The following is an 11,205-nucleotide window of genomic DNA, read 5'->3' on the forward strand; positions in this document are numbered from 1 at the left end:
CACTAGAGTGAGTGGCACGACTTTGGGGTCACACACCTGGTTCTGCCACTTTAACCTCTCCATGTAAGTTAGGGATAATAGCACCTCATGGGTGTTAAAGAATCACAGAGTTTTGTAATTCTTCAGGGAGCATCTCAACTTGGCCTCATCACTGCTACTTCCACTATAAACCTGCTTCCTCTTGTCATTTCCATTTAATTCTTCACTTGTTTTCTGTCTTCCCTGTTGATGTTTTCAGCTTCCTCAGACAGGGTTGATAGAATGAGTTACTTAGCATTTGTAAAGAGCTCTGAGGAACCTGTTATGCAAGAGTTAAGTTATTTTATTTTGCTTGCCAAATAGCCCTTGTTCTGATCCCTCAAAACCCACCTGTGTTGCAATGCGCTGAAGCTACAGAGAGATGTGATGGACAGCCTTAAAGTGCCAATTTTTGAGTTTGTAAACAAGATCAGGGCAGGCTGGGAATGGACAAAGGCTGAATGCAAGAATAGAGGGGAGAGGTGTGCACGTTCACTCTGCTTTCTTGGGACGACAAACCTCACGAGCACAGCCAAAGCTTTCAAAGGGCAGAACTAGCTGCGCCACTACTTGGGCAGTACATTTGGAGTTGAGGCTCATGTCCCTTCCTGGTGTCATCCCCTCGCTCTATTCAGGCCCAGCACATCCAAGGAAAGACTTATTAGTTACCAACCGTTTCTATTACAGCAGCACCCAAAGGGCTGTCGGGGTCAGGGCCTCCTGGGGCTGGGCACTCTACTGGCTGTGCAGCCCACCTCTCCCAGCGGCCCAGTAATTACCCCCCTCAGTGCTGCTTCCACCCCATCTGCCTGCAGACCACACATCACCCGCCCCCTGCTGGAAATGGGATTAGAATGAAACTGGGGTGAACCCATCAGAAGTGGGTGGAGACAGGGTGCATGGGGGTGCCACAGGGGAGTGGGGAGCAGGGAACCCGTGGGGGGGGGGGAGGACAGACCCAAAGGTGGGTGGGTCACTGAGCGGGGGGGGGGTAGATCCATAGGGCAACTGGGAATGAAAACCACGGTCTGTTACCCACGTGCGTGACCGCTAAGGGGCGGGGAGGAGACTGCCCCATTGCGCACGCGCTGACTGCCCCTAGGGACCCTCTCAAGCACGTGCTACCGCCAAGGTCCCCCTCCCCTTCTTACGCATGCGCACTCACTTGGCGCCAATTTCGGTCAGTCCTTCACCCAGGCGGCCGCCGGCCACTACCTCCGCCGGCTCCCGTGTGGGGAAGGGGCCGCCTGTCCCCGGCTAGCCGGACCGCCGCCGGGCCCCGTGTGTGGACGGGTCCGCCCCTCCCCAGCCGGCCGGACCCGCGGAGCCCACCCGCCGCCGGCATGATCGGCCAGAAGACGCTGCACTCGTTCTTCCGCGCGGCGCCGCCGCCGAGGAAGCGGGAGCGCTCCCCGGAGCAGGGCGGTGATGCTGAGGTACCGAGGGACCGGGCGGGACCCGGGGGCAATACGGACATGCTAGGCGGCCAGCCCTTAGCAGAGCTTATTTAAAAGACCCGCCGATCAACGCGGCGCCGCTTTGGGGGAATTGACCAATAGGAGGGCGCTCCTTGACCCACGGTCCAATGGGAGGGCAGAGCTGGGAGAGAGGTGGGGCCAGACAATTTGGCGGGACTTCGGTAGTCACTGGCCAGTAGGGAGCGGCTTTCCATTCTCAGTGTCCAATCGGAGGAGTGTGACTGGGCGGGGTTGATACCGCGGAGAGCACAGTCGGCGGCTCTTCATAGCGAGGGGCCAATAAGGGGAGCGGTGGCCTTGCCCATGGCCAATGAGGAACGAGGGCGAGGCTCGAGTGCCAAGCGCGCTTTCCGTGGCTGAACATCCAATAGGAAGGGCGCTCCCCTGGGGGAAACACGCGCTGTTTTCCCGCGAAGTAGCCACGTGTTTGCGCGGCGCAGGGAGCAGCTGTCACTTAGCCCCTCCCAGGCTGGGGCCCCAAGCGGCCTCCACTGCCACCTAGCCCGAGCGCTCCGGCCACAGCGGCTCGCCTGCGCTACCCCTGGGGTGGCTGGGAGCTGCCCTGCCCGGCTCGCCCCGCTCCACCATGGGGCTCGCCTGCACCTTGTTTCTCCGCGCGGGGCCGGGCCGCTGCATGCTGCCCCCTCCTAGTAGCCGTCTCTTGTGTCGCGACCTCCAGGCCAACGTCGCCAAAAAGCAGAAGCTGGTGGAAGATGACTCGGGGAAGGCCTCGCCCCGCTCCCCTCCGCTGAGCCCCGAGCAGCAGGAGCGGATCCGCAAGAACAAGGAGGCGGCTCTGCAGAGACTCGCTTCGCGAAGCGTCCCCGCGGGGTTCGGAGAGGGCTGGAGGCGGCAGCTGGCGGGGGAGTTCACTAAGCCCTACTTCTCCCAGGTGAGTGAGTGCAGGAGGCTTTGCGCGGGGGAGGAGCGTCCCGCTGCAGCAGCTCGTCTGTAGCTGCTCGGTGCCTGCCCCTCTCCCTCGCCTGTACTGACCACGCACCACCTGCTTCCTCTAGTTAATGGCATTTGTAGCAGACGAGCGAAAACGTCACACCATCTACCCACCCCCGCCGCAAGTCTTCACCTGGACGCAGATGTGCGACATCAGAGATGTAAGTGCCCCTGGGGCGACCCCTGCAGTGCCGGGGGGGAGAGTCGGGATTTGCTGCTTTCTGATGTTTTTGATAAAACGATGAAAGCTGTATTTGCAATCAGGCTCTAGGAAGCCATGCATGTGTTCGACTCTCATGGGTTTTCTGCCTGGAAACCCAGTGCTTTAGGATGTGAACCTTGCTTTGTCTCTTGTAGTGTTTGTGTACGTTACCCCTGTTTTCTCATCCAGATACTGAAATAGGGATTTCTGCATTGGTTGTTTCCATCCATAACTGCAACATAATGCTCTTAAAAACTTTAGCTGTCTTCTTGGCCTTTTTTCCCTGGCCCTCCCCATTTCTGCACTGCCTTCTTTCAGATGCAACTTGGCTCTGATCTACAAATTTTTACTTTGTAGCAATACATAAAATTCTAGATATTTTGAGATATTAAGAAATATTGTTGTGTTACCAGCACTAATTAGTGTCTGTGTTCAGGTAAAGGTTGTCATCTTGGGACAAGATCCTTATCATGGACCCAGTCAAGCTCATGGACTCTGCTTTAGTGTCCAGAGACCTGTTCCACCTCCACCTAGGTATGGTTATGCTTTATCTGTTTAAAAGTCTGCCACTATTTACTGGGTAGGTTATATATAGGCATACAGCTGTTTGTGAGTTTGCCTTTCTGACTGCCTTTGAGGTAATTGTTTTGTGATTTGCTGAAAAATTAATTTTATAACATATGATGGAGTATTTCTACTTGTTGGGGAGCAGAAAGATGTCAGAAGAATAACTCGTATTGAATTTTAAGGTGTATACTTTCTGGGAAAGATCACCTTGATCAGTGGGTCTATCAGTCCTCACAGAGAGCGCGCCGATCACAACACTTCATTCGTGTTGTTCTAGCCAGTCCTTCAGCCACCCGCTGACCAGGCTGTCAGTGGCACCGGACACTCAATTGGCATAGCGCACCGCAACCCAGGACTGCTGAGCGATCCACCAGCCTCAGCCGCCCAAGTAGCTGGGATTACAGGCGCACCCCAGCACACCCAGAGCCTTCTGGGAAAGAATTACTACAAAAATAAATTGGTGAATTCTACATAGACTTCTGGTTCCTCCAAGGTAGTGATGTATTCCCAAGTATTTAGGGTCCAAACCTACAAAATTGGGTTTCCATGCAGATCCAATTGTAGTATCAGGACCTTACACAGGAATGACCTGCAGCCTGATGGCACAGAAGAGCCATTCTTGTCTTGGTTTCACAAAGGTCTTTATTTTCTAAATTGGATTGGATTAAACTTGCTTGTCTTCCTGTATTGCATACAGACACCATTCTGTGGCCCTATTCACTCAGGCATCCATCCTGCAAATCCTTAAGCAGATGCTTAACTTCAAGGAGATGTGTGGTCCCATTGCCTTCAGTAAGCATTTGCATAAAAGGTAGCGGTATCAGGGACTTGGTATTAATTAAAAAGATAGGTAAAGAAAAGGACCTGTCATATACATCAGATAAATCAGATGACTATAATTTTCCTAAATGGGAGTTGGATGACGCATCTAGAATGCGAGATCAGATTTTTAGTTTTTGGTAAAAGTTCCAATTGTAATATACAAAATCATTAACTTGTCTATTTGATAATTTCACAGAAATATTCTAAAAATCTCTTCCATTATTTTTGTTTGCAGTTTAGAAAATATTTACAAAGAGCTGTCTGCAGACATAGAAGATTTCACCCATCCCGGTCATGGAGATCTAACTGGGTGGGCCAAGCAAGGTAATCAATCCGTTCATCCTTCCTGGGTTCTTCATTTAGACTGTGTCTGTACTAGCTCTTATGTTGGCAAAACTTTTGTCGCTCTGAGTGGCATAAGTATTGCCAGCATAAGCGCTCGTGTGCACAGCGTTATGTCGGTGGGAGATGCTCTCCTGCTGACATAGCTACTGTCGCTCATTGAGCTGGTTTTATTATTTCGAAGGGAGAGCTCTCTTCTATCAGTACAGCTGTGCCACTGTAAGTTTTTCAGTGTAGACATGGCCTAAGTGGGGATTTTCCTCCTCAGTGAGTGGGTTGTAGTAGCAATGTTAATCTAGCTATTGGTACTTTCCAAACCACGTGGCTGAGATTTATTAAAAAGAACCATTTAAAACCCCCCAGCCTTTTAATGTTCATAAAGTGGTTAAATAATACTGAGTCGAAGCATGTAAAAAGTGAGCCTGTGCTTATGCACAGCTTAACCACTTCAGCCTTGACCTTATACATACATAATTGTCTTCATGTTCTCCCAACAAAGCACATGTGCAGTGTGCTGGCCTTTTGAACAAAGAAGAGTTCACAATTTTTCTTGAGGTGTATTCTCTGTAATAATTCTTGCAAAAATCTACTCGCCTGGGGGAATAGCTTTTTGATGGGTGAGTGAAATAGCATCCTTTTTATTTATTTATTTTTATTTTGCTTTTTAAATACTGGTAAAATGTCTGAGAAAATATTATGCTTGGCTGCAGGTCGGAAAACCTTTGTGATAGCTGTGTAAAACTGATGACCACTCCCCAACAAGCATACAGCTTAATTGTAATGAATGATTATGCGATGTCATTACTGAAAATCTCATGAAGGTCTCAGAGTTCATCTCTAACTTCCGTGGAGTTGCCTAGGGAGGTTGTGGAATCTCCGTCATTGGAGATTTTTAAGAGCAGGTTGGACAAACACCTGTCAGGGATGGTCTAGATCAGGGGTCGGCAACGTTTGGCATGCGGCTCGCCAGGGTAAGCACCCTAGCGGGCCGGGCCAGTTTATTTACCTGCTGACGCGGCAGGTTCGGCCGATTGCGGCCCCCACTCGCCGCAGTTCGCCGTCCCGGGCCATTGGGGGCGGCAGGAAGCGGCGCAGGCGAGGGATGTGCTGGCCGCGGCTTCCCGCCGCCCCCATTGGCCCAGGACGGTGAACCGCGGCCAGTGGGGGCCGCGATCGGCCGAACCTGCCACATCAGCAGGTAAATAAACTGGCCTGGCCCGCTAGGGTGCTTACCCTGGCGAGCCGTGTGCCAAACGTTGCCGACCCCTGGTCTAGATAATACTTAGTCCTGCCATAAGTGCAGAGGACTGGACTAGATAACCTCTTGAGGTCCCTTCTAGTCTTATGATTCTAGTGTTAATGATATTGACTCAGCATTATAGTGGTAAATCTGTTTATGCGGGCATGCTGTAACTTTAAAGGAAAACTCCATTAAAGCCTATTAATTTACAGAAACTATACTTAGCCCCTATATTTATCCCCTAAATGGGTCTATTTCTTAGGTGGGTTTCTTAATGACTTATTTTCTCCCTACTTCGACAAATGGATTGTTTGAAAACTCTGTACTGGTATCTCTCATGGATAGTTTTCCCATGAACAAAAGATTAAATGATTTTTTTACCATTACAGATCCAGCAAAAGACTGGAAGAGAACTTACTACTTTGCAATCTAATTCATGTTTTCTCTGTCCACACTGATATGTACATGTCTTGTTTGTGATTAGGAGTACTTTTGCTCAATGCTGTCCTCACAGTCCGAGCACACCAACCTAATTCCCACAAGGAAAAAGGCTGGGAACAATTCACTGATGCAGTGGTGTCATGGCTAAACAATAATTTGGATGGACTTGTCTTCATATTGTGGGGAGCTTATGCACAGAAGAAAGGCATCTCTATTGACAGGGTATGGTTTAATTTTTCCATATTTCTAGAAGTCTCATTGCTTCTTGCTTCACTTGGGACATTTTTGGTAGGATGCCATCCAGAGGGGGCTTTTGGTCATAAGTGGAAACAATGGTTGCTGCTGCCTACTATTCAATAAAAAAAAGCTAGTAGACAGTTAAGGGACTCAAGGCAGGTTGTGCCTGTCCACTTCTGTCACCTCTTTTTGTTCCAAGAGTGCTTATCCTCTAGGAACAAGAACAATCAGTGTGGAAGAAATTAAGATACTGTTGTGTGAAGAGGCTCAACATTATGATGTGTAGTTTATCTCCTGCAGGAAACTTCCCAGAACAACTTAAACTCTTTGTTATTGCTGTTTATTGGAAATGCAGCCATTTATTGAGTGCAGAAATCCTGGGCTTCATGGCAAACCTATGTGCTCTTGTTTTTAACTGGAACGACGAAGAGATACTTGCAATTTCATTTCTGCATTTGATAATAGCACAGACGAGCAACTTCCATCTAGGATCTGAAAACCTGCCAAGTTTCTTATTCTTTTGTTATCTCCAACTTCTTACAGAAACGTCACCATATTCTACAGACTGTCCACCCCTCGCCTCTCTCTGTGCACAGAGGGTTTTTTGGTTGTCGGCATTTCTCTAAAACCAATGAACTGCTGAAGAAGTCTGGCAAGAAGCCCATTGACTGGAGAGCACTCTGAGCTACAAAGATGAATTTGGGAGTGTAATCTGAAGTAGCCCTTATATCAAGGATCATCCCATTCCTGAGAAATTGGGCTGGCATAAGAATTATTCTTTAGACTTGGTCTAGCTGAAAAACAAAATGGCCTACTTTGCAGAAGTGCTACCTTTAAGTATCTTTTTTACATACTGTATATGTTTAAGGGGAAAACCAGAGTTTGATATAAAGAATAATGAAACTTCTAGGTTGTCAAATTTTTTTAAGCTGAAATCTGTTGAGCCTGTTCTCAAACCAAAAACCACGTATGTTCTTTGCTCTAATGGGACTGTATAGGGAATTCTCATATTGAGCTAAACTCATAAAAAATTCAGTTCGTGAGCACCCTTTTACGGTTAGTGAAACACATCTTATTTGCTATTTCCCCCCCCGTATTTTCCCATGTGTAAACCTAGATTTTATGTTTGGGTAAAATGGAAGCACCTTTATACTCTTACAGCAAAAAAGCTAGTTACTGTTTGTTCTGCTAAAGATCTGTTTAACCCAGTTTCATTTTCCACATGTCGATGTATTTGTGCTTTAAAGATCGTTTTCTATCAGGCAGCTGGACTAGCTGTGTGGTGTTACTGAACACGCCTTTGAACTCCCTGAGGATTTCAGGGCTAATATCCCAGACAATTGGGGGAAGTTATGCTAATATTTGTGATGTTTCTCTTTTTTATATGCAAAGTACTTTATTGTGAGTTTAATACTATCAAAGTTCCATTGGGCATAACAGCTCCTTCTAACTACCACAACAGCCTGACTTTCAGAAGAAGTGTTCTCATGTTATTTAGTATGTGTCTTTTGTCACCTGCATATGTACCTGCTGATGACAGCTGAACTTCAAGGTGATCCTTCAGGATGGTATTAGAACCTTTCATGTCACTCTTCAACATGTTTGAATGTACAGTAAAATCAGGACGCCTCAGATATAGAATTGGTTCTGTGCATTTCATAGTTATGAATTAACATAATTGTCTTCATTTCACTTTTTTGAACCTCCTCTCCTCCAGTGTGTATCTTTCTCCCACCAGTAATTACAGTTTTACTTCCACTCAGAGCTAGTCTGAAGTTGGAGATGCCTAGCATCTCTAAAGTTACATCCCCTGAAGAGTTAAATCTGTTCTTTAGCATGTCACAGGGGGCAACAATCTTGTTCATAGTCACCATTTAGCATCTGGTTACATTGTGCAAACCTATTTCTCGTGCCATACTGATCCAGCAATATTTGCTCAGTTAAAACTCCCATTGAAAACAATAGAAGTTTTGCCTGAATAAGATCTACAGGAGTTGGGTCAACTAGTTCAAAGTGGATTATTGCCATTTCTTTTTTTATTTTTTATTTTCAGTATGTTGCAAACTGCAGTATGGAAGTGACAGATCCTTTTATCCATGAACATTTCGCTCACTGTTTGCCACCGTGGTGGCTGGCTCCAATAGAAATTGAAGACCTCATGCTGCTCCCATAAAGTTGGTGACAGAACTCCCCCTGATGTCAGTGGGAGCAAGGTGGGGCCTTGATGAAATTCTAGGATTTCAGATCTAGCTCTGAATTAGTTGATACTTTTCTATTAACTTTCACTGATAAGAGAAAAAGTTTAGTTTATCCCTTCTGTGAAATTGCATCCTTATTTTGTACTATACTAGTACATTTTACACTAGTATCTATGTATGGAGAAGCCATTTCTGAATCTTTGTCCGAGTAGGTAACACTAGTACAAAAGAAAAGGTTCTGTATGTTTTCTGTATATATTGTTTAACCATGGTGTTGGTTTTTAAATAAAAATTCTACTTTCTTTATGCTGTTGTGCTGGAATCATTTACTTAGCTCCCCGTGTTAAGTTCCTCTTATCATAAATGTTTTCTCTTAGAAGTGTGCTGTAGACTGTTTTCTAAAAAAAATATTGATATTAAACATAGTAATCTTTGAACTTGAACTCTTACTTCCAATTCTCCATCCTGCTTTGTTTTCACAGACCTATTTTTCCCCTCAAAACATTTTGGTACTTCTAAATTCTGCAATTCAAATGAAAATAAAACCTAGTGGATCACCTCATCCAAATCTTTCTATTGGAAGAGTCAAATAGAGCATATCACTTTCTGAGAGTGTTTTCTCAGTGGGCATACTATACTTTTTTTTTTTTTTTTTTTTTTTTTTTTAAACCCACCTGTATGAAATATACCCATTACCCATATTGGCAACCTTACACAGACAATTATCACTTGTTTCCTTCTGCAGAACGTTTTACATGTGCAAGTTTTCCACCTTCCACCAAACTGGGCCTCCATAGTATACTTCAGTAATTAGTCCATAGGCAACATTCCATACTGCCCCAATGGAGAATATTAGACCACACGACTTGGCTCCTGCCCTTAATGCTGGTGTAGGGAATTTTTATGGGCATTTGTAAAATTCCAGTGGAAATATTTCCAGTATTATTTATACTCTATTTTGGATGGAATTTCCAGCAGCTTCATGCTGGGTGGAGGGAGGGCTTAAAGGAGGCATATAGTTAGTTACTCTGCAAATGGGATATTGTGTCAAAAATAGACTTTGCCTTGCAATGCTGTAGGTTTGTATTTCCTTTTATGGAGTGCTTTGAGACGCCAGGATGAAAGCTGTGAGGGTATCTGAGTAACGTGGGCTCAAAACTAAATGCAGAAAGACTTTGATCCACGGGGTCTAGACTTGTTTTTACACCTCCGTGATAGCAGTTTGGTCTGAATTCCCTTGCACTGCCCTGGCATAACGGGGGAGCAGCAGGGAGCATGCGGCACAACGGTTGCCACCTCTCTCAGGTGTGGGAAGGGGACGTATTCACAAAACCAGCCCCGAGCATTTCCAGGTTGGACCTTTGCAAACATGAACTCCGCACAAGGCCGCTTTAACCTGACCGGGCCCTTTACAAACAAAACCGCTCCCACGGCGAGGCCAGAGCGGAGCTGGTTTGCCCCCCGGGTCGCTGCCCCCCGCCCCCTTGCGCTGCCCCCCCAAGGGCCCAAATGACGAGGACGACGGCGCCAGGGCTCACGCGACGTCAGGGGGCGGGCCCCGAGCCCAGGGGCGCGCGGGGGCGGGGGATTCCTTCACGCGCGCCGACCCCGGCCTCGGTTCCCATGGCAGCCGCCGCTCGTGAGGTGCGTTCTGGAGCCCGCGGCCCGGCCTTCTCTCTGGCGCGGGGCGGGGGCGGCGTGTCCTCCCCAGGCCCCGCAGGCAGGGTGGGGCCAGGGGCCTGCCAAGCTCCCTGCTCCTCAGCGCCGCTCCTCCGGAGGTGCTGGGAGTCGGGGTCTGGGGGGGCTGCTGCCCCCCTGGCCTGACGTGGTTCCTATCACATGCAGGGTTTACAGCTGGGGTCAGTGGCTCCCCGCACCCCCCTCGACTCACATTGTTCCAGCCCCCCCGTACTCACCCCTTCCTTTGACACTGGGACCGGCCCCATGGCCAGCGGGGGGTGAGCCCCAGGGAGAGCCAGGTCGGTTTGTGGCTGCTGCTGGGGGTGTCTGGTTTTTCAGTTTTATTTGTAAAGCCCCCTCTCCCCCCCCCCCCGCCCAAGGGACCCCAGCGCAGAGGGGAATGCACCGCACCGGTGGTAGGTATGAAACTAGAGGCCTAGTAGCTCCCTTCACCATGGGTTTTCTGGGACAAGGCTGGATTAATATACAAACCGCTTTAACCAGTGGGCTTGTGAACCAGCCTGTCCACAGTTAACCCCGAAGTGTCCAGAGCAACAAAAGGGGGGAGTTGAGAGAGCGGTGAGGCATTGATGTTGTGAGGGGAAAGCAAAGCAGCAGGAACCTCTCCGCTCTGGCCACGGGTCCTTCAACAAGATGACTTGAGGGTTTTCTTGCCTGTTACTTGCACTGTGATCTGTCACTCCTCGCTTAGGGGTTATGGAAGAGGGTTTATTGTTTAACTTTCCCATTGAAATACCAAGCTTGATATATATATATTTTGTAGAAGGGTGGGTGAACTGAGTGGTGAGAGTCCTAGGAGCAGTGGCGTGTATTCCCCTTCCAGCTCTGAAAATGTATCTCCGGCCTAGTTTGCATCACTTTCCTGCTGTTCTAATCCTGGGCCTCTCTTCAGCCACATGCTGTTTTGATAATGTGGGTTAAACAAGGATTAGGATGATACCTTCAGACTCTCTCTCCTCTGTGATCTAAAGCAAGATTTTATCCTCTGTACCTTGTTAAAAGCCTTTG

At 47.9% G+C, this 11,205-nt stretch overlaps 1 protein-coding gene across 3 annotated transcripts; it reads left to right on the forward strand.

The window, feature by feature from the left end:
• The first annotated feature begins 1,361 nt into the window (after window positions 1–1,361).
• UNG (uracil DNA glycosylase) lies at window positions 1,362–8,799 on the forward strand. Of its 3 annotated transcripts, none has more exons than XM_065417776.1 (7): window positions 1,362–1,470; window positions 2,165–2,388; window positions 2,513–2,608; window positions 3,086–3,183; window positions 4,274–4,362; window positions 6,105–6,283; window positions 6,842–8,799. In XM_065417776.1, the coding sequence occupies exons 1-7, from the start codon at window positions 1,362–1,364 to the stop codon at window positions 6,980–6,982; spliced, it is 936 nt and encodes a 311-aa protein (XP_065273848.1). In that variant the 3' UTR covers window positions 6,983–8,799. The 3 variants fall into 3 exon arrangements, with proteins under 3 accessions (XP_065273848.1, XP_065273849.1, XP_065273850.1); XM_065417777.1 differs by having other exon boundaries at window positions 1,362–1,469; window positions 2,176–2,388; XM_065417778.1 differs by having other exon boundaries at window positions 1,362–1,454; window positions 2,176–2,388.
• Window positions 8,800–11,205: the final 2,406 nt, after the last annotated feature.

The sequence above is a fragment of the Emys orbicularis genome, chromosome 16, assembly GCF_028017835.1.
Source record: "Emys orbicularis isolate rEmyOrb1 chromosome 16, rEmyOrb1.hap1, whole genome shotgun sequence".
Taxonomy (NCBI): Eukaryota; Metazoa; Chordata; order Testudines; family Emydidae; genus Emys; species Emys orbicularis.

Excerpts from the sequence above, each read along its gene's own strand:
- UNG (XM_065417776.1), top strand. The coding sequence starts at position 1,362 with ATGATCGGCCAGAAGACGCTGCACTCGTTCTTCCGCGCGGCGCCGCCG. Across the intron at positions 2,389-2,512 it reads CTAAGCCCTACTTCTCCCAG|TTAATGGCATTTGTAGCAGA; the intron begins GTGAGTGAGTGC and ends TGCTTCCTCTAG. Across the intron at positions 2,609-3,085 it reads AGATGTGCGACATCAGAGAT|GTAAAGGTTGTCATCTTGGG; the intron begins GTAAGTGCCCCT and ends GTCTGTGTTCAG.